The 24,369-nt window shown below is 35.1% G+C and overlaps 1 protein-coding gene across 2 annotated transcripts in view; it reads left to right on the top strand.

Moving 5' to 3' along the window:
• Positions 1–24,369, top strand: part of KCNT2 (potassium sodium-activated channel subfamily T member 2) — a 436,080-nt gene that overhangs the window by 232,350 nt on the left and 179,361 nt on the right. For both annotated transcript variants that reach the window (XM_056110603.1, XM_056110604.1), the window contains exon 13: positions 5,216–5,324. In XM_056110603.1, the coding sequence (XP_055966578.1) occupies positions 5,216–5,324 (109 nt within the window). The remainder of the gene's footprint in view (positions 1–5,215; positions 5,325–24,369) is intronic.

Genomic DNA, 24,369 nt, shown 5'->3' on the forward strand with positions numbered 1-24,369 from the left:
AATAGCTACAATTTTCGATGACTTGATTACCCACTTCCCAGCAGTCTGCTAATTCAATATTTATTGGCAAAGTTTAAGATTTAATGTTACTGATTTTGCTAATATATTTTAGTTGTTAAGAACATTTATGAATTACTTTTGTATTTATTTCAATACATTACAGTGAATTGGGCTGGAGCGATAGCACAGCTAGTAGGGCATTTGCCTTGCATGTAGCTAACCCAAGTTCAATTCCTCTGCCTCTCTTGGAGAGCCCAAAAGCTACCGAGACTATCTTGCCCACACGGCAGAGGCTGGCAAGCTACCCATGACATATTCGATATGCCAAAAACAATAACAATAAGTCTCACAATTTGTTCTGAGATGTTACTGGTGCCCGCTTGAGCAAATCGATGAACAACAGGAGGACAGTGCTATAGTGCTACATTACAGTGAACTATGTCACTCCTTTAATTCACTAATTAATAAAAAAAGCCAATTAATGATAGTATATATTCAATGCATTATGATTACATTCTCATATTGCTTCATGAGTTCTATATATGTATATGTGTATATATGTATATATACATATATAGATACATATTACAGGTTTCTACAGAGACTGATGTGAGTAAATTCATATGTAACACTTTACCATAATGTCTGACTTCTTTTACAGGTCTTTGGAGTTTAGTAAAACCTTGTCGCTTTGAGTAAAGTGATTAATTTAAAATCAGTAAAATGCCAGCAAATAATTTTTATACAGCTAATTTTTGTTTTAATTTTGTTGTGTTGATTTTGAGCCATGGTTGTTTGTGCTCAGGAATCATTCCAGCAGGTTCTCAGAGGACCATATGCAGTGTCTGAGTCAAGCTGGGGTCTAGAGCCTTAATTCCTATTTTGTATCTTTGGCCTCATTTAGTTTTTTTTTAAGTATAAAGCTGTAGATTTTAAAAACAATCTTGTGTTTGTTTTTGGATCACATCATCTTTTTTTTTGGATCATGTCTCTTAGTGGATCACATGATGATTTGAATCTTATCTGTCACATCTCTTAGGACCAAATCTTCTCACTAGCAATATACATTTGAGTTTCCTTTGTGTCTTTGGAAGAATTGATAGCCACTGTTTTCATTGCATTTTATAATAAACCGGTAGTTTTTTGCAGAAACGCATTTTGATTGTTTTAGCCATTGCTCCTGAGACCAGAGTATACAGTTGAATTTTCATAGCCTTAGGTTTGCATTAATATTGTATCAGTGTTAAAATGAGAAATTTGACTCTTATTCTGCTTTTACTGTGCTTTAAATTTTAGTCTCCCACTGTCAATTTTCTCCATACAACCTCACAAGATATTAATTTTGCATTACTACAAAAATATGTATTCTTAGAAACAGAAATAACACATCTTGTACTCACCAAATATTACCCATTTTGAGTATGTGCTTTGATTTCTAAAATACTAACTTTTCTCTATCAATTTCTTTCTGCTTAAAAATGTTTCTTGGCCATGGGGCTGGAGAGATAGCACAATGGGTAGAACATTTGCCTTGCACGGGGCCAACCTGGGTTCGATTCCCAGCATCCCATATGGTCCCCCGAGCACCGCCAGGAGTAACTCCTGAGTGCAGAGCCAGGAGTAACCCCTGTGCATCGCCAGGTGTGAGCCAAAAAGCAAAAACATAAAGTTTCTTGGCCTCTAAGTTGTAGCATGATTTTTCTAGTAAGTCATTTTCTTAGATTTCGTTGCATGAAACTTGAGGAATTTTGTTTCTATATAATTCTGGTCTAATGTATTTCTTCTCTTTCTTCATTCTGAACTTTAGATTCTATTCTATTCTCACCTCATTTCCAGAAGTTCTGACAAATCCTTACTCTTTTCACTTTTCTTTGGTTGCGTTCAAGTTTCTACATTGCACTCAAGTTTCCAGTAATTTAACTATACCATATGTATTTCGTGTAATTGCTTTCCATCATGCAGTTTAAGTTTTTCTGAGTCCCAGAATTTGTAAATTTGTTTGTTTTATAAAGTTGATGTGTTGGGCCAGAGACATGGATGATTGGCCTGCTCTTGACTGATAGTGGGTGAATCTCCTCTATCACATAGTTCTACATACTTGGTAAATGCAGCTCTAGATAACCTGAGCACTGTGAAGTCTGTTCCTGGAGGGCACCAAGCCCTGCAGGGTAATCCTAGATGTTCCTGAGTATTGCAGGGGTGACCTAAATAATCCCTGGCAGGACAGGGTTTGAGGAGCACTGTATATCTGCCTGTGTGCCAGGTTGCCTGTGAATCTCCTGGAGCGGGGCAGAGATGGCAGATCTCCTAAGGTCTGCTTAGGAGATGCCCTGACTTTTACTCCACCAATTGGGAAGTCACTGGCCAGTATTTCTTTCGTTCATTTCCTGTCCAGTTTTCACTTTTATCTTCTCCTTGAACATGTAATTGCATTCACAAGGCCTTTATATATTGTTTCCAAGCCCCTGAACTCTGTTCCTCTGTCCATTCTTCTTCTCTTTGATTAAAAAAATTGTAAATTCTACTCATCTATGATCAAGTTCATGGCTTCTCTTCTGAATCATCCTCCAAATGTTTCAAAACCCACGAAGTGAATATTTCTCAGATGGGATTTGTGGTGGTGGGAAATGGGCACTGGTGGAGAGGTGGTTATTTGATCATTGTATAATTGAAACCCAAGCACAAAATTTGTAGGTCTACAACTGTACCTCATGGTGTCTCACTAATAAAATTTTTTAAAAAAAACCCAGAATAACCATTTATTTAATAGACATGTTTGCCATGGACTGAGATAAAATAAATACACAATGATTTTGAAAAAATATATAGAAGAAGAAGAAGATCAGCCCTCCCGTTGATCGTCGATTTGCTCGAGCGGGCCCAGTAACGTCTCCATTGGAGACTTTGTTGTTACTGTGTCTGGCATATGGAATACTCTCCGTAGCTTGCCGGGGTCTCCGAGAGGGGCAGAGGAATTGAACTCGGGTTGGCCATGTTGGCCGCTTGTAAGGTGAACGCCCTACCCGCTGTGCTATCGCTCCAGCCATAAGAGGGCGCCCGCCCCTTCCCGAGTGGCGGAGCCTCAGGCACTTTGGGCCATGGTGGCGGGAGTGGTGCTGGCCCAGGTCCCCGACGTGGACATCGACCCCGACGGCGTCTTCAAGTACGTGCTGATTCGGGTGCACGCAGCAGCATCCTCCGGCTCCCCGGCCGAGGAAAAGGAAAAAATATATAAAGTGTTCTAAAACATTTTAGATGGTTAATTGAAAATTTCTCTTATTGCTCAGCTTTTCTTCCTCATCAGCATGATTTTTGCTTATCTCATTGTCATAATTGTGGAAACTGTTTTAAGTTCCAATCTGATAGTTGAATATCTAGATGAGCTGTCTACTCCAATGTTTCCCAGATTTGTACTACTGTAGTGGGAATGTTGGGCATTGGAATGGTTTGGGGAGAGTGGAAAGTAGTAACCTTAGATGGAATTTGGGACACTTTTTGTTTTTTCTTTTAAAGAAGGTAGATTTTCCCCCCTCCACCCCTGCCATGGGGCACCAGGTGCTTTTTTTTTTCTGAAAAGGGTATGGTTTGTTATATAAATCTGGAACCCTCTGTTAGAATCTAACACCTACTGGATATTGCTTTGTTTCTTCACTGTGAAAATAGATTACATTCCCTGATATTCCCTATTTAGAGTGATGCTGCAATGCATTATGGGTACTATGTTAAGTTGTGTCCTCTTGGATTCTATTGTATTCAGCAAAGACTGTTGATGCACTCCCATCAGCAAGCAGGTGCATATGGTTAGACTCAAAACAACAACTCTACCACTTTAGCAGTTGTAAGCGATTTATATTCCATTAAGACTGCTTTATTTCTGAATCAAACATGGCTCAGGGGAGACCAATGTGCAAGTTTTGTTTTGGGGCTACCTACTTCTAGGAGCCGTTAGCGACAAATAGCTCAGCTACCATCAGGACTGGACCCAGGGATGTGAGGGGGTCATAGAATAGACAGAACTCAGAACCTGGGAGCTGTTGGATATGTGTTTTATCATTTGTAGTGTCTTCCCAATTTCTATTTTGTAAGTTTTTACACAAAAGTTTGATTTCTGTTCTCTCCCTTTATTCAACAGCAGTTTCTTTTGACCTTTTTATAAATAGAGGCTAATAACTGACTGTATGGCTTAATCATTTTTCTTATTTCCCATAACAAAAACTAAAACTTTGTGAACTAAAACTTTCTGTAATGATGTAAACATCTACATTTCTCATTATAGTGCTGTTATCCACATGTGATACTGAACACTTGCGATCTGACTAGTGTAACTAGGGAACTGAGTTTGGATCATTATAGTTGACATAAATTTTAGAGCCAAGAATGATTAATAGCTGCTGTGTAGCAATGCTAACTAAGAACATGCTTTTGTTCATTAGCTTAAAATGTTTTTGTTTACTGTGGTCTATCTTGCTAATAATTGTTTTATTTACTTAGTTATTTAAGTGTCTTATGAAGTGACATTATATATTATGTCACTATATATTATATATATATATTAGATATCATGTTCAGCGGGCTTTTCATTTCCATTCAAAACTTTAGCATCATTTTTAAAACTTTTTGATATTATTTTTTACTATCTAGAAATTATTGATTCATTTAACACAAAACACATCAAATCTCTGCTGTTACAGCTATATAAAACTATAAAATATTCTGTACTTGTAGATGCATTATATTCATTTCCCTTTTACAGTCTTCAGGACAATATTAAAATAATTAAGACCATTTTTTAATGTAGGAGTACAAGACCATTTTTTTAAGGAAACTATTATTACCATGTTTTAATGCTAACAGTTATTATAAGCTTATTGCAGACAGTTATTTGTCATACTAGCAAACTGTTGGTTTGTGTTGCATTTCTGAGATCTTCTGACCATTTAAGTTTAATTGGTAAATTATTTTCAAATTTATCAAGAGACATATTCCTTAACCTCTATCTATTTTTCTTTGTGCCAATAATTAGCATTGAATGAACTACATTTTTTCTCTTTTGTAGAAATAGTAAATACCTTTAAAGATAAGCCTCACAATGAGTGATTTCGTGTGTTTAATGTAAAAAACTTGGATATGGACCATTTAACACTCCAATGATGTCTACTTTAAATAGTATACATTTCTAATTTATTTGTGGTATTGTGATTTTCTTTCATTTCAGGACCACCAAACAATTTTGAGAGCATGGGCAGTAAAAGATTTTGCTCCAAATTGCCCTTTATATGTCCAGATATTAAAGCCTGAAAATAAATTCCATATCAAATTTGCTGGTAAGTTTAATCTAGGATGAGATACCGTGCCTCAAAAACCCATTATGATTATAAGCGGTATGTTTCTGAAGTAAGTGCCAACTTAATTACATGTTACTGAATCTATAGAACTGAAAAATATAACATGGTGATCTTAGCAAATGAAATTACTGGTAATTTAGCAAGCCAAAATATATTAGCAGTACTAATCTCATGCACTTTATAGACACAGGACTAAAATATTATATGTATATTAACTTACACTCATATTTTCACAGTGATAAATAATGCTTTGCTGATTGTTTAAAGTGCATATTAACTAGCACCCATTCTTGAATTACCTATATTCCAGTCCTGGGCCAATAATTTCTCTTCTCTTACTTTCTTGATAGGATTCTCTTTGTTGTGCTCTCAACACTCATGTTTCCTAAATAAAATTATTTAATTCAAAATAAATAAACTCCATATAAAGTATGCAGTAAAACAACATGGTAAATGTATTCTAGTGTTTTAAACAGGTTTAATTTGGGAGTAGGTTTTGAAAACAAGAAAAATATATATGTGATCTTTTTCTCATAGAGACAATCCTTTCAAATTATTCACAAGAGATTATGTTTTAAACTGTTATGAAATTGAACAGTAAAGTAATACCTTGTTTTTCTTAATGCTCTTTTCTTTGTTTTTCTTAAATGCTCTTGTAGAAATTGATTTTAATCTAGGCATTAATTTAGATATATTTTTCAAATGTAATAACTTTGTTTTTCAAATTGTCTTCTCCCAAGAAGAACCTTCAAGAGTCATTAAAATGTAATCTATGTTAACTGTTAAATTTTAGCAAAGTGTATTTCCTTCAGAAAACATGTTTTAAAATAAGCACTTTTACTGTTATGTTTAATTAAAAGTTACAAACACTCAAATATTAAAATAATTATAAAATTATTACTATTTAATTAGCTCTTTATCTTCTAGTTTGCTATTAACATCAATATTTCTAGATATATATCAAGAAATTTTAGTAATGGCAACTCTAGCTGATCTTTATTAGTTTTCTAAATATATTTTAAAAATTCTAATCAGAGGTTCTGATTTAAATTATTTGAGCTGCCATGGCTTTTCTTAAGCCTGTTTCTTAAATTGAGAGTAAAACTAACATAACTCATTTTTCAAACAACTTTTTGAAATTAAAAGGAAAAATCCATGGAACATACCAGTTCTACTACCTGTTACTTTAAAAATTAGCACTGAAGATATGCCTGTTATTCCTCCAACTTATAATTTAGTAAGTGGTAAGTTTTTTCAGAAATTTTGTCTGCCTGATAATAGCTTATGACAAATAGGTTAGGAAGTGAGTGATGACACCAAAAACCAGGCAAACTGTAAGAGGAATAGAAATGTACTTAAGTCTTGCATGCTGCCAACCCTGGTTTGATCCAGGCATTTCATGGTGTTCAAATAGAATCATGAGAACAAAACAGGCAAGCAAATAAAAAAATCCAAGCAAAGGCCTCCAACACTGACTTCAGTTTGACTACTCCTGGTAATGATTTAACTTTCTAAACTTCAATTTTCTTTTCTGATAATTGGTCAAAGCATGTTATATCTCTTATATAGTGTTTTGAGTTGTTTTGAGTTAGCAAACAGTTAAATAAATGATGTGTGCAATGTATTAAGTGTTCAATGATGAATAGTGAAGGTGGATTTTAAACTAGATAGTATAGGACAATCGTTTTTAATGTTTTATAGGCTAAGACTTAACATACACTTTAGTTCTTGGATCCAGAGAATTACTAAAGGGGGTACAGAACTTCCCTTGCATGCTGCCAACCCTTCAATCTTTCTATCTTGAACACCATATATGACCTCCCAAAACTGCCTGGAGTGATCCCTGAATACAGAATCAGAAGTAAGTCCTACATAAAGATGACTGCAGCCCAATACCCCACTCTCAATATTAAGGAATGTTTTATTTCCTTTTAGCAAGCCACTGATATGTCTGACATACTTCCAATAGACTCAGCATGCTGAAAAGTCCACTGACAAAAAATTGCAAACTATTTACTTGAAATCTTTCTCATGTTCTTTTTTGTTATTATTTTGATAGATATTTTAAAAGAAAAGAAATACTTAAATATTTTATACCAACAGCTTATCTTAATATGTCTTATTTATGACATCTGCTGAAATTCCTTTTAATAATGTTCATATTCTTTTTATGGCTGAGATGAAAACATCTCAAAGGAGCTCTTCTTATATTATGAAAAGATGAAAGCTTCCAAGTTTCATTAAAATGCCATATAGCACAATTTGTGATGATGTATGAGACTCTCAAACCAGTATAATACATTTTAAATCTCAGCATGAGGTTAGAGAGAATGTGCATTTTACTTCTCAAAAGGGAATGCATTGAGATGTCATTTCGTTTGTATAGTAAATTGTTAAAATAATTGTCACTACATAACCACATGTATGTGTGTGTATGTCTTTGTGATGTTCCTTTATAGTTTATTCTGTAAAAACGTGAAATCTAGTGCCCCACCCTTAGATTATGGTGGGTGACTTCCTTTGACCAATAGAATGTAATGAAATTCATATTGGAAGATTTTCGAATTTAAGTTTTAAAAAGCAATGAACCTTCTTTTCCCTTCATTGCAATATTACCTAGAGACTATTTATGAGGAATCCCTACATAACTTCTCCAAGGCAAAAAGTGTCAGAGGAAATAAGGCATGCCACCTGCATCTACCTAGTTTCAGCTTTCCTGCAAGCAAACACAAAGGATTATGTTGGCCAACAAAATATTTTTGTGGGGAGGGCAGGTCTCCCAATTGGTCAGGGACTCACTACAGTTCAGTCTCTGCTACCCTGGCTACTAGTTCGGTGTCAGGGCCTGGGAACGCTATCCTGCCTGGGTTCTGTGGTTCTGGGGATTACCCAGCCACCCAGTTTTTACCTCCAGCAATGTGTGGAACCCTTAAGGAACAAACTTGGAGTCAGCCACATGTGGAGTATGAGTCTGAACTCTACTCTGTCCCACATCCACAGAATTTTGAGAACTTATATGATGTCTTTTTTTCAGTTGCCATATGTTAGTGTTATTAGTCATAGAACCCTAACAGGCAACTAATAACATTGTTGGGAATTAATTATTGCTTCAGCCTTAAATGATATTCACTTGATGATATTTGCTATTGTCTTATCCTTATACTTCCATGAGTACAGTTTATCCTTGGGGAATATGTGTTGAAACAGGTTCACTTGGACACAGACTGTCTTATATTGAAGGAAGGGGGCAGATTTGAATTGACATGGCATAATGTTGAAATATTTTTGGCACACGGTGGTGGTACTATGTAAACAACTTGGTATACCTAAGGCATATCAGGCATATCGTTCCATGGGCTGGAGCGATAGCACAGTGGTAGGGCGTTTGCCTTGCACACGGCCAGCCCAACTGAGCCGTGTTTGATTCCTCCACCCCTCTTGGAGAGCCCTGCAAGCTACAGAATGTATCTCGCTCGCACAGCAAAGCCTGGCAAGCTACCCATGGAGTATTTGATATGCCAAACTCAGTAACAACAAATCTCACAATGGAGACGTTACTGGACCCGCTTGAGCAAATTGATGAACAACAGGAGGAGAATGCTACAGTGCTACCTAAGGCATAAACATTAACATGGTTGCGAACCATGTTATGTCAATAATAGTAACATTAATTTTTAAAATAGATACATGAATTTGTGGTATCCTTGACTGTAGTACTTTATGTGTATTTTCTCCTATTTTGTGGTTATCTTAATATTTTCTTCAGTTTATTATAAGAGTGCTTTAGGTGACTAAGATAACTTCAAAATTTATTTATGTTATTGGTAAGACTTCCAGTCAGTAGAAATCTATTAGTAGTATATTTGGGGCAAAATCAAAATATACACATGGAGTTTTTATAGGGAGTCGTTATCTATAATACCCATACTCTAGAATTAGCTATAATAACTGTCATTACTAAAGTGAAACATTTTAATTTCCATTTAAGAGCCGTTTTAGTTCCTAACTTGAGTATTATATAGATATATATTTAAGCATAAACATTTAAGCATGGTTCCATTTTAAAAATTCATTTATATATTTATTTTATTGTTTTGGGGTCACAACTATTGGTGCTCAGTGATAAATCCATGATTTTAAAAGATGAAAATGAGACACTTGAACATTTAATTTATTACTATCTAAAATATTTAAAAGCAAAAACAATGTTGCAAAATTACTTTATAGAAATCTATCACTCATCATTTACGATTTATTTCCCTCCAGAGAAATGAGATAGGCATTAATTAAAGTAAATCATTGACTTGGTACTCTATTAGTTGAATGAATTATTATATAAATAATTTTACTTAAAATAGTCTTTTACAGTTTGACCAGATTCACAGAAGGGAACTCCATATGGATACAGTTTCAGCAATAAAAAAGTTATACTCTTATTCATATTACCAAAGAAGGGAAGTAAAAATAGTAAGTTTAGATATATACAGAAACAATAAAATCTTTAGTAAAGTAATACAATGAAAGATACCTAAATATAAGTCCAATTATACTACATATTATAGAGATTCAGGTAAAGTAAAAATATACTTTATGGGTAATTTGGTTATTTTTACCAGTAATCACAAATTTCCTAAGAAGAAAGTAAAAAAAATTAGTTTATAGAAACTTTATGTTCATTAATCTGCCCTTTTAAAAATAAACTTACTTTGTGCAATAAATAGATTCTTGAATTAGACTGTTCTCATTCAAACCATCACTCAATTACATATTAACTGTTTATCTAGGCTTCTTACTAACTTTAAACTTGAGTTTTTCTATATGAAAAATGAGCATAATAAGAGAAACAATAACAAAGTTTTTATACTGTTAAAAAAATTTAAAAAATAGGCAGAACACCCATGATTGGTATCTATCAATTTGACGATTATTGTCAGACTTAAAAAGTGTATTTCTCATATTTCTAAAAAACCTGTATTATCATTGTTTCTGAGAAAAAAATAACTGAGAATTTCCTGTTTTATATACAACTTATAGACATTCTTACACCACCAATTCTCAGATTGCACACATTTTACAGAGAATTAAAAGAGACAGCCCAAGTCATTTTATGAACTAACATAACCTTGATAGAAAATGTGTTAATAATGGTATTAGAGATGATCACTAGAAACCAAATTAATTGATCAATGTAATTTATAAAGGTATAATAGCAAAATAAAATAAGTAATACATTTATAAAATGAGACATTTTCAAATTAAAAATATTCCAAAGAAAACATTGATGGTCCACAGACATGACAAAAATTATTTAAAAATTATCTCAGGATGATACAATTTAAAACAGCATTGATACATTATCCCACAACAGTGAAAGTAGCATATATCAAAAAATTCTGGAAACAGCCAGTGTTAGTGGGCTTCTGGTGAGAAAGGAACCACAACTACTGTTGATGGGAATGTTGTCTGATTTAGCTTTTATGGAAAAGAATATAGGTATTTCCAAATACAGCAGTAGAACTCCTTATAAACCAGCAATACTACTTCATGGCATGTATTCCTAAACCACATAAACATTAATTTTCAAAGGTTATATGAATACCTAATTTTATCCTCCACACTTAGTACAGTAGCCAAGATATGTAAACAATCCAAAATGCCTCAGTACAAATGATTGGATCAAGAAGTTGTGGTATATAAATACACAATAGAATATTATGGAGTTCTAAGAAAAAAACAAAATTATGCAGTTTGCAGCAACTTAGAACTAGAAGATGTTATGCTGAGTCAAGTGAGAAGAAAAAAAAATAGCTACAGAATGATCTTATGTATTGGATTTAGAGATACACTTAGAGGAAGCAACAAGGGGCCAAAGGCAACACAATGAGAAAACTTATCCACACCATTGAGTTGATGTTGTTGTTGATGGGAATCAGGGGTAAGTTGAAAGGAAGGAGCCTTTGGGGGCTTTGTGGGAGAGAGGTGGGTACACTGCTTATGGGTATGGTGTTGGAATCATGTGCATGAGTAAACATAAACTGTATTGTAAATCACACTGGGTAGAGGATGCTCAAGGGTTTGGAATCTAAATTATTTATTTATTTATTTATTTATTTTTGCTTTTTGGGTCACACCCGGCAATGCACAGGGGTTACTCCTGGCTCTGCACTCAGGAGTTACTCCTGGCGGTTACTCCTGGCTGGGGACCATATGGGATGCTGGGAATTGAACCCTGGTTGGACACATGCAAGACAAACACCCTACCCGCTGTGCTATCTCTCGAGCCCATGGTATCTAAATTATTTTTTAAGTTTACTTTTGCATTAGGTAGGTTCTAGGTGACTTGTTAAATTATAGATAAAGACATAGATCTTAGCAGCATCTTTGTTTGGAAATTTGAGATTTTTCTTTGTACAATATTTCCTTCCAATGGCGTGTAGTGTAGAGATGAACTTTCAAGTACAAGATTTTTTTTTTCATGCTGTCATCTGTAATGTTTCGTAAGAATCTTTTGTCACCCCACCAAAAAAATCTTTCAAACATAGATTTTTAAAACGAGAAATTTTCATCATTTAATAGAAATAAAAGAACAAATTGGGGACCGAAGAGATAGTATAGTAGGTAAACCTCTTGCTGCACACAAGTGACCCAGGTTCAATTCCCAGTACCCTGTCTGAGCCCTAATGAGTAATTCCTGGGTGCGGAGCCAGGAATAAGCCTGAGAAGGCTTGGGTGTGGCCCCAAAACAAAAAACAAAAACAAAAAGAGACAAACTGAAGAGAACACCAATATTCATTCAAAAATTTTAAAAATTAGTGGTTTTAAAAAACACAAAAACTTTTAACCTATGACCAATAATCTACAAAATAACCTAAACAACACCACCCCTGCAAAAAAAAAAAAAAATGGGGACTGAAGAGACTTTATTGGAATTAAGGCATTTATTTGCTTAGCTTGCAAATCCTGATTCTAAACCTGGCTCCATGTACGTTCCCTGGAGAAGGGACTAGAGTGACCCTTGAGCACAGAACTAGGAGTGAGCTCTGAATACCACCTAGTGTGGTCCTCACAGCAAAACAGAAAAAAACCCAGTGATTACAAATTTAATTTTTAAGGTTGCTACAATCAAAGGCATAAACTTAATCACTTTTATTGAGTACTTTCATGGAGATACCTAGGAAAACTGTAAAGATACAAAAGCAAGTGAAAGAAATAAGAATTAGGCAGTAACAAAATAAGTCATAATTTCATATACAAATTCAAAGGAGTCTTAACTTCCTATAAAAGTTAAAAGGAAAGGCCAGAGAGATAGAGAGAGAGGAGAGAGAGAAAGAGAGAGAGACAAAGAGCGGGAGAGAGGGGGGATAGGAGAGAGTGTACAGTGGTTAAGGCACTTGCTCGGCATGTGGCCAGCTCAGATTCAATCCCTGGACCCCATCTGGTCCCCTGAGTCCCAACAGAAATGAACCTTTAGTGCAAAGCCAGGAATAAGTCCTGAGCACTGCTGGGTAGGCCCAGAAACAAGCAAACAGAAGAAATTTTCCTTTCTACATGTTTTTGCTGTAGGAGGTCTCATTGATTTGTAAGATCCTGTCTAAATCTTTCCCTCATCTCTATTGTGACCTCTGGTTTAGCATGTACAGAGTACATATCTAGAATCTTTCTCAAAGCACCGTAGCACCGTCCTCCATCCTCCGGTTCTTCATGGATTTGCTTGAGCGGGCACCAGTAATGTCTCACAACAAATTGTGAGACTTGTTGTTACTTTTTTTTGCATATCAAATACATCAGGGGTAGCTTGCCAGGCTTTGCCATGTGGGCGAGACACTTCGATAGCCTGCTGGGCTCTGCGAGAGGGGTGGAAGAATCGAACCAGCATTGGTTGTGTGCAAGGCAAACGCTGTTGCTCCAGCCCATATTAAGATACCTAGAAATATCAATGATTTTCCCTGACCTGAAATTTTTTATTCTCTACTTTCTAGATTATCACTTAAAAAAAGGCAAGCCGCAGGGGAGAGACTGGAGCAATAGCACAGTGGGTAGCCTTGGAGGTGGCCAACCCAGATTCGATTTCCAGCATCCCATATGGTTTCCTGAGCACTGCCAGGGGTAATTCCTGAGAGCAGAGCCAGGATTAACCCCTGTGCATTGCTGGGTGTGACCTAAAAAGCAAAAAAATAAAAATTTAAAATAAAAACAATAAAAAAGGCAAGCCATAATCTTCCAGTAATTCTTCCCATCAGTAATTTGTCCAGCCAATAGGTTGCACTTTTTGAATATCTTAAGCTTACCCATTGAAATAACCTTAGTTCCTAACTCCCATGGTTACCCTTAATCAGACTTTTAGGAAACACTTCCGTTTGGTTTTGCTGCTTGAGTCTTAGGTATTTGCAGGTTGCCACTGTAAACTTACTGCTCTTCACATTTCCTGGATTTTTTTTGTAGCCATGATTGCCACTTTGTGCATTCAACTGTTGCCTAAATCCACTGGTTTTCTCATGCCAATATACCAGGCTGGCATTTATATGGCATTAATTTTATTATTGTTTTGTTTGTTTGGGGTTCACACCCAACATATTGAGCTTGGTACTTGGAGAGTCCTCCCAGTTCAGTGCTTAAGTTTGCTCCAGCTGGTGCTTGCTTACTGGACCACAGGGACCATGCCCTACCATGGGTCAAAGCCAGATTCCCACATGTAACACATGTCTTCCTGTGTTCTAAGATATCCCCTGTCTCTCCCACTCCACACAGTACTCTCAGTTATTTCAAAGGACTTTTTCTGATGGATTACTTTCTGTCAGGTCTTGTAGTTTAGTTATTGGGTGATAATGTACCTTAGGTGGTGTTAAATTTCCACCAGTGAAAAACTTTTATCAATATTTTTCTTTTTTTAGATATGACAATTGGTACTGAAACAATTGGTACTGAAGTCAAGGCAGTGTTTCATAGCTCTGACTAATATGAAATTTATGCTTTTATAACATCTTGTTTTCTGTTAACTTCCTCTGAAACTAGAAATTCTAGTTAAACCTCTCTAAGGTTAAATGTCTGATCTGAAAACACATAGGAAAGAATATTATGCCTCCCCATTTTGAGTTCTTATAAATTGTCTCCTTTAATGTGAAACCGTGATAAGCACTTGTTCAATTTAATATGGAGTTCATATTATTTATAGTAGTTCAGTTTTCAGACATGTTTCTTAGCCTCAAATTTGTTCAAATAGAAGCAAACACACATTATTTTATTGCATAAAAATTATTTTCTTGGGGCTGGAGCAATAGCACAGCGGGTAGGGCATTTGCCGTGAATGCGGCCAACCCAGGTTCGATTCCCAGCATCCCATATGGTCCCCCGAGCACCGCCAGGAGTGATTCCTGAGTGCAAAGCCAGGAGTAACCCCTGAGCATCACTGGGTGTGACCCAAAAAGAAAAAAATAAACAAACAAAAAATATTTTCTTAAAAGTCATATAACCTGGGGCTGGACCGATAGCATAGCGGGTAGGGCGTTTGCCTTGCACGCAGCCAACATGACCGACACAGGTTCGATTCCCAGCACCCCATATGGTCCCCCGAGCACCGCCAGGAGCAATTCCTGAGTGCATGAGCCAGGAGTAACCCCTGAGCATCGCCGGGTGTGACCCAAAAACCAAAAAAAAAAAAAAAAAGTCATATAACCTTTTGTTGTTTTTCAGAAATATTTCCATGTCATTTTAATTAATAATAAACACATTTTTATTATTGTGAAAATTATAGTTTATTACTATCTATGTTGCGATTTATACAATTAGAATGTATGTGAGCAATAGAATCATGTGAAAAATATTACAAAGGCAAAACAGAAAGACAAAAAATAAAATATGTAATTTGCTAGGAGAAATAGTTTACTAAAAGCCTTAAATAACTAAAAGAAGTTTGCTGTTTGTCTTCCAGTAGGTGAAATTACTCAGAAAATCAATAGGAAAATGAATTCTGCGTTAGATGAGTAAATTAATTGCTAAATTCAGATCAATACAGTTCATGAATGAAAGCAGGACTCATTTTTCATAGTGAAATGCTAACTGAATGAAACACTTTCTACTTCACAATTGACGCATGCTGAAAAGAATAAATCATTCTAGAACAGTAAGAGTTAGTTTGAAGAATTTGAAATTATTTCAATTTTAATAATATTTATAAGTAGATATAATACCTTTTAGCAGCATTACTGATATTATTGTACAAACTTATTTTATTATATGAATACAGTTATAAAACATTATAAAAATAATGTGTAAAATGCTTTAATATTTTGGCAAAATTATTTGACAAAAATATGATGCACATCTTGTCACAATTTGGCTATCTTGTCTAAGTTTAGTTTTTTACTGGAACACCAGAATTCTAATACCTCACTTTCCTTTACCCCAAAACAAGAGTAGAGAATAGTTCCAAGTTATATAAATATTGGAGATTATCTTAGCTGTTTTTAAATAACATATGTATGTGCAAGGTTTGACTTTCACCAAATGGTGAGGTGTGAGTTTTTTTATGTTGAATAATTTCATTTCCCATGAAACACCCACAGAGATATCATTTTAAATTTCATTATTACAACCTACTTAAGAACAGAAGGATCTAAATGTCCATGTTTTTCTAAAGATAAGATGCCAAAATTTTTAAAAATTCACCATTTTTTAGATGGAAATATTTTCTTTTTTGATGTTTGTCTTGTGTTGAATATCTGATTCCACCTAATACAAGGTATCTTCAAAGTGAGCACAAATTGGAGAGTATTTAAGTCAGCATTGAGACAGGGAATGCAGATCAAGGATTAGAGCACCACCACCTAGTCTGGCCCTCAGGAGCGCTGCTGGAAGTGCCCTTACAAATAACAACACCAACAACAACACAATTTTTTATTTTTCTTATTTCACATACACACACACTATAAAATATGCAATTTTAGAACTTATGCAATGAACACTTGTATCCCTTCCATTTACATCCAACAGCTTTTACCATTTACACCATATTTATATAATTGTCTTTGTGCAGAAATACACAAATACATTTTCAGAATGCTTTGCCCAAGGATGATAATCTCCTATATATCAATGCTAACATTTTCATACTAAAGAGGAGTAAAGTAATTCTTTGCATTTTCTTTATATACAAATATCTGTTGTTCTCAAAATATCTCTTTTAAATATACCTGATAATTCAGTATTGAATCAAATTTTACTTTTATTGCAGTTTACATTGTATTACAATTATAGAAATTAAACAGAAAGGGGATAATGATGGGTGTGAAAATCAGGAAAAAAGGTCATCTTTATAGAATAGTATGTAAGCTGGACTTTGATGTGAACATAATCTGTATGCATATGTGAAGCTATATTGCTGTTCACAAAGAACTATTATAATATGAATTATCTCAAAGATTTCTCTACGCTAACATACTTCAAGAAATTAAAAAAGTAATTTTAGGTTTACTGAAGTGTAGTATGTACAGAATGGAGTTCTTACAGGTTGTTTAGGTCACATGGCTTCCCAGGATGTTATCGTGGTGTATAGCAATAGGGACATTTAATTAAAATTAGGAAATTAATCACAGGTCACAGTCTTCCCGTTGTTCATCGATTTGCTCGAGCGGGCCCAGTAACGTCTCCATCATGAGACTCGTTGCTACTGTGTTTGGCATATCGAATACGTCACGGGTAGCTTGGCAGGCTCTGCCGTGCGGGCGAGATACTCTCCATAGCTTGCCAGGCTCTCCGAGAGGGGCGGAGGAATCGAACTCGGGTCGGCCATATTGGCCGCTTGTAAGGCAAACGCCCTACCGCTGTGCTATCGCTCCAGCCCAGGAAATTAATATTGATGCTATTTTTATGAGAATTATATTTCTGAATTTGACACCTCCTAATAAAATACCTGTAGCCTTAACTTGTTTTTTTCTATTTTTTTTTGCATTGAAATTTTTAATGAATGTATTAAATACCCAAACAGCTTTTTTGTTTGTTCTTGTGACACTTGTTTCGATTCCCACCAGATTTAGGTAATTCAAAGCAATTGCCACATGTTATTTAATTAATTCAGATCATCTTTATGTTATTCTCCTTTAATTTTATTATATGTCCATATTTCTCAAGGATTCTGTTTAATGATTTGGTAAAACAGATCAGAACACATCTGTCTTTGGAAGGTGTCACCTATATTATATCCATCTTAGATCAATTTTTTTTAGTCTGTAAAGCAAGCAGTTACTTGACATTAGGGTTATAAAGAAGACCAGGAATATCCTTATTCTTTCTCATTTACTCATTCATATATTTTTATTGAATCCGACTAAGAGCAATTTGTTGCTGCAGGCACAAGGGTTTATAAATTATTAACATGGACTAGCTATTTACTCCTATGGCAAAGTGGCAGATTTTCTCATTTTCTCTATCTTTCACCCTTTAATAACCACTGAACCAGTGTGCTTTGATTTTTCTGGTCAAAGAAATGAATCCAATGGAGACTATTTATTCTACACAGAACTTCAGTTGTTACCTTAAAATCCACTTCATCTACCCTTGCCACTTTCATCTATATTAAGACTCATTATTCCAGTAACTTTCTACTATCATCTGATTTTACTTAGTAAATTTAGTCAGTTTGGCATACCTATTGCAGCCTTTTCACGGTATAATATTCCATCTCTAGAATTATTAGTTAAAAAAAACTATAGTCTTTTAATAATACAACTTTGACCCTAGAAGAATCATACTGATTATAGGATAGTCAGTGGGTGGAGATGGTGGAGATGGAGTCTAAACGTATGACTATCTAAACTGGAATTTCCCAAAGTGGGCAATACTGCTCCCTCGAGCTGCTGGAAAGATCTGGGCGGGGGTTGGGGGTTAGCCACTAAGCTGCAACTGAGAGGTATTTTCTATTTGTTCGCTTAAGCAATATAGTTTTCCAGAGAAGGCACTAAAAGATTTTGGGACTTTATTTTCTGAATAACTTGTGGTAGCTTCAGTAAATTTGGGAATCTCTGATGAAAACATTGCCTGAAAGCATACTGGGTAGGAACTCTGCTTTATGTTACACGGTTGTGAATTAACATATTAAGACATTAGAATGTTGTTGGAGAAGCAATGATACTAATGAATGAATGTTTCAGTGGATGTATAGAATTTTTACAACATAAGAACTTGAAATGCTTAAAGATTGAAGCAGTACAGTGATAACGGAAATGTGATAACATTCATGAATCATTTTAAGTATGTTCTGTTGTGTAATAATTAAATAGTAATAATACTGTGGGTACTAAAGAATAGTAAGAAATCATTTATTCCTTGTGACTCTCATCTTTTGCATATTCTCACATTTCATGTGAGTTTTGTTAAAGCTATTAACTAATTGATTTTGTTATTTATTTGTTTTCTTCCCTTTGATTAAAGTTTCTGACAGGGCTATTTCAAATTGTATATAATAGATTATGATTACTATCAAAGTTTAGTTTCTACCCATTGTCATCCACTAGACCCACTTTATCAAAAGTTTAAAATGTAACAACTGGTTTAATTCAGGCGATTTGACTTTTTCTATTACCAAAATCAATTTTTAATAAAGTTTTGTTTTTTCTTTGAACTTAGCTGTAGATTTATCTAATGATAAAAATAATTTTATTGTTTCAAAATTTACTTTTTCCGGGGCTGGAGCAATAGCATAGCGGGTAGGGCATTTGCCTTGCACACGGCGACCCGGGTTCGATTCCCAGCATCCCATATGGTCCCCTGAGCACCGCCAGGGGTGATTCCTGAGTGCAGAACCAGGAGTAACCCCTGTGCATCGCCAGGTGTGACCCAAAAAAAGCAAAAAAAAAAAAAATTACTCTTTTCCAAAGATAAAATTTTAAACAAAGACTAGAATTATCTCTAAGGTCAAAGAAAGTGTGTGACAAGTGAATAGATTAAAGGTCAAAGTTTGGTTGTTTGGAATCTGGTGATGAGAATATCTTACTGAAAATTTATGAAGGCTGTTTGGTATAAAACTGAGAATTTACATAGTTATTAAACAAGACTTAACAAAACAAAACATTTTGTTCAATTACCTATTAGCTTCTTATGGCCATAGAAATAGTTCAGCAGGTAAGACACTTTTCTTGCATGCGACTAATCCTAGTTCCATCCCCAGAACCCTTTATAGTTCCCTGAGCACACCCAGGAGTTATTCCTGAGCATGGAGCCAAGAGTAATCTGTGAGCATAGTGGTTGTGACTCCCAAATTGTAAATTAAATAAAATTAATCTCATTTTTCTTTGTTAAACTCCAGACTCCAGGGTGACCAAATGCTCTTGGAGAAGGACCTATAAACTTTATATTTTAAAAAGAATGAACTAATGTTTCTTAGATTTTGCTGGAATGCATAATAAGCTCATGTTTTAGTAGCCCCAAGAGAGCTATTTGATCAAGGTATCTCCCGGAGCATTTTTAGGTCTTACATGAAACTTAGTAATAATTCTTAATTTTGTTCTGAGACAGCTCAGAAAAAAAATGAATGAATGCAGTATATATTTCTCCTGCTGAGACGAAAATTTTGCTGTTTTGCATTATTTTATTGAACTTTTTTGTAGATACTATAATCAATATATCCAGCCCTCTCTCTGTCTCTCTATTATATGCCTGCCTGCTTGCTTGCCTCTGCCTGTCTGTCTCTCTCAGTCTCTCTGTCTGTCTCTGTCTCCCTCTTTCTCTTTTTTCTTTCTTTCTCTCTTATCCATTTAATTTTGTAAGCAAGGAAATTTTAAAAGTGAGAGGAATTATTTATATGGGGTATTTTTTTTTTTTGCCTTTTGGGTCACACCTGGCGATGCTCAGGGGTTACTCTTGGCTCTGCACTCAGGAATTGTTGCTCTTGGCAGTGCTCAGGGGGCACTGTGGGATTCTGGGAATCGACCCTGGGTTAGACACGTGCAAGGCAAACTCCCTACCCCCTATGGGGGACTTTTTAAAGTAAACAGTTGACAATTTAGAGTGTGCCCTAAATGCCTAAGTAGATGAGGTAAGAAATCCTTTACAATATTATCCAAAGTTATGTTTGTTGATGCTAAATCCATCTGTTACTGACTACATATAATGTCTGTAAATATGGCCATAGGTTTTCATTGCCTAGAAGAATTGGGAAATCTTATTATCTTCCCTTATTAGAAAGATAAACATGAATTTATATCAGTGCATATTTTGAATTCTTATCCATTTTGGCAAGCTACCGAGAGTATCTTGCCCGCACGGCAGAGCCTGGCAAGCTCCCTGTGACGTATTCGATACGCCAAACACGGTAACAACAAAGTCTCCAATGGAGACGTTACTGGGCCCGCTCGAGCAAATCGATGATCAACGGGAGGGCCTTATCCATTTTGTAAAAGAAAAAAATCATTGTTTTGAGACTATTATAACATCTGTCCTATTTTTCCAATCTGAAGTTTAGAGTTTTTACAAAATAGATATGAATAACAAAATCCTCGGCAGATGAATTCCCTTTTTCTCTTTTCCTGGTATTTTAACTCTGCTGGGGTGGGAGAAGAATTAATCCAAGGGACAGATTCATATCACCATAAACTTATATTTAAGTCTCAAAGAGGCCTTTATTTATGTGGATTTTTTTAAGAAAGCTCTCTTTAACTCTAATACTTTGAATTTAAAATTTTTTCATCTCTGAACTTTTATATTTGGGAAGTCAGTACATCAAAATTTTCTGAAAATTTTCCTGCCATAATTGACAAATATCATTTTGTTTTTGTGTATCATTTCTTGTACTTCTCTAGTACTATAAGACGATTCCCTTTTTTTGTCTGTGTGCTAGAACTCGTTAACTGATACCCTTTTGGTAATGTTGAAACATATATGTCTTTGTATCTTTTAACTCTTTTTTCTATAAAATGTACATCCCCACCTCCTATTTCAAGGGAAATTATCTCTGCACACTATCTTCACCTTCAACTAAAATAATCTTAATTATTCTTAATATCTCAGTTTGAGCACAATACTTTGGAAATGCTTGTGTTTATTCCCCCAGACACAAAAGTTACCCTTTTGACCCCTCTTATATCCCACCTCAATTTATTTCCTTTGTTCTGTTTATCACATTACTTTATACTATTAATAAATTTAGTGATATTTCAAAACACCTTTGACAGTAGACAGAAATCATTTTAGTTTACCTAAATGTAAGTGTATACACATATCTATATGATTGAAAATACAGAGGTCACCTGCTGGGGTCTGTGGTGGGTGTCCTTCATTTGAAGCAGCAGTTTAATTTGTGATTATTCGAGCAGCTCATCCATGAGAAAGGAAAGAGTAACTTAAATAGTTTAAAGAGGAAAGTCATTTAAACAGGTACACATTTGTTACACAAAATGTACATATATGTGTACATATCATTTAACTAAAATTAAAATACTATTTATTACATTATAATTAAGAACATTCAGTTATTAGACAATGAACTGTTATGGGCTGGTAGGGAAAGAATACTTTTGGTGAGAACTTAAGAAAATGAGTTCTGAAGAAATAATTTTCAAAAATTCTTAGTACTGCCATGTTTTTCTAGTGTTTTCAATAAAAAGAAAGATTAATCCAAATTTACTTATTTTTATTTAGCGTGCAGAAAACTTGATTCCCATCTTGGACGTTAAATAGTATTATCCATTTAGTTGATGGAAGTTGAGAGGTCTCCAAACATTGATTCATTTTGAAGTTCCAGGGTTTGCCTCTAATCCAGCAGTTCTAGGACTGATATATTTTTTAAATGCAGTTAGTTATAAAATGAAAGAACTAAAGCAACTGCAGCAACACAAAATAGTATTACTGAAGTGAAATAAATATTTTACAGAATATTGACAATCTTTGATTTGAATTCTATGTACTTAGCTTATATTTTTATATTGAGAGATCCTGTGAATTCACTACTAAAATTTTCCTTAAACCTATTATTGAGCCAGTTAGCAGGTGAACAGCTCACAGTCCTAAAATTGACAAAAGTCTCTGGTATGTGACTTAACACACACACACACACACGCGCACACACACACACACAAATCTATACACTCAGCAATCGGTTATTCTACCATTAGAGAAGGAAGCTCAAACAATCCTGATTTTGAAGATTAAAAAGAGCAATTTTTTTAGCCATCAACTTTGTCATGCTCCTGAACAGATCCTAACAATCAGATGTACGATATTTTATTAAGCAATTTTCAGTGTATGCAATAACTTTTCCTTACCCTGTAAAATACAAGAGTTTGATTTTTAAAATTTTCCCGAGTTTGTATTTCTGTTTAAAAACTCTTTCTCAAAAATATTTGATTCGTTTAAATCTAAACCCTGGACTAGATTGGTTTGGTGCACTTTCCACTGTTGTTTATTGCTTTCCCAAGAGCTGTTACCTAGCAACTGCATGGAAGAAGCTTCTAGTACTTTTAAATCATACACAAGCTCAGAAAATACCATGAGGCAGATGTTTAAAAAAATGTTCTAACTTGATAAAATATAATTAACAATGTTACCTTCAATAATATAAAAAGAGCTTGAAAGTTATGTAACCATATCTTCCTACAGTTCCTTTTTTTTTGAATTAAAATTGCTTATCTTAAAATCTTTTAAATTAAAAGATACATTGTTATAAAAATAACACTAAAATAGCCAAGGAGATAACTCACTGAATTGCAGCACATGATTTTGATGCCTCCTGGTCCCCAGAACATTGCCAAAGTGGTCCCCAAGTGCTGAGCACTACTGAGCACTGTCAGTTTGGACCCCAAAGTCAAATAACATAGTAAGAAAGGCAGGATGGAAGAAAAGATCTAACATAAACCTACTATTTGGGGGATAACGAAAGCAAGATAAGCCATACTTGGCTGTTCGCAGGGATTTTTCCCGGCTGTATGCTTAGAAGTGACTCAGCCAATGCTCTGAGACCAGGTGGTTTCAGGAATGAAAATGGGATCACCCACATGACACGAACGCACCTCAACCCCTGTACTCTCTTTATGGCCACTAAGCCTACTATTTTAAAAGGCATATCCTGCAGAACATTATTTTAAATCCCTGTAATATTTGCTTCTTTTTAAAATTCTGTCCATAATAATTTTATTCCTGTTCATAAAATTGCCCACATTTATTCGAACATATATATATATGCATACATGAGAATTCATATGGTCCAACATTTTTTATAAAACTGAATTCCTGTTTTAATTGCAAAACTTTGAAGCCCTGCTATATTATTTTGTTCCTTTTATAGTATTTCACAGTTTTTTCTTCATTACTGGGAATATGCTCAATTGGTTGAACTCATGCCTTTCAGTGGGAGGTACTGGGTTCGAGCCCCATAGTGCATGGCATCTAGGTATAACCACACGGGCCCTATGCAACCGACACTGCTAGACTGTGTCCTTCACAACAATAAGACATGTAGTTTATTGGCACAATTTAGTAGTGTACTACAGTGATATTATTAGTGAAGCATGGTTATGATTTAGAATTATAATCAGCAATTTACTCTTACATGTACCTTAGAGAGCTGGAGCAATAGCATAGCAGGTAGGGTGTTTGCCTTGCATGCAGCTGACTTGGGTTCGATTCTTCAGCCCCTCTCGGAGAGCCTGGCAAGCTACCAAGAATATCTCGCCCGCACAGCAAAGCCTGGCAAGCTACCCCTGATGTATTTGATATGCCAAAAACAATAACAACAAGTCTCACAATTTGTTGTGAGACGTTACTGGTACCTGCTCGAGCAAATCGATGAACAACGGGAGGACAGTGCTACAGTGCTACATGTACCTTAGAAATGTTACAAGGTAAACAGTATTATCAGTCACATTTTATGTTTTTTTGTTTAAATTTTATTTTTATTGAGTTAACATATTTGAGGTATGCATTGCTTCCTCACACATCCAACTCCAAAGTGCCAGTATTTCTCCATCAGGGTCCTCTGGACTCTTTGAACCCACTCCCTGTGTTCACTCTCTTTTTTAATCTCAGTTCTGTGATCAGA

The sequence above is a fragment of the Sorex fumeus genome, unplaced genomic scaffold (assembly GCF_029834395.1).
Source record: "Sorex fumeus unplaced genomic scaffold, SorFum_2.1 ptg000010l, whole genome shotgun sequence".
NCBI classification, from domain to species: domain Eukaryota; kingdom Metazoa; phylum Chordata; class Mammalia; order Eulipotyphla; family Soricidae; genus Sorex; species Sorex fumeus.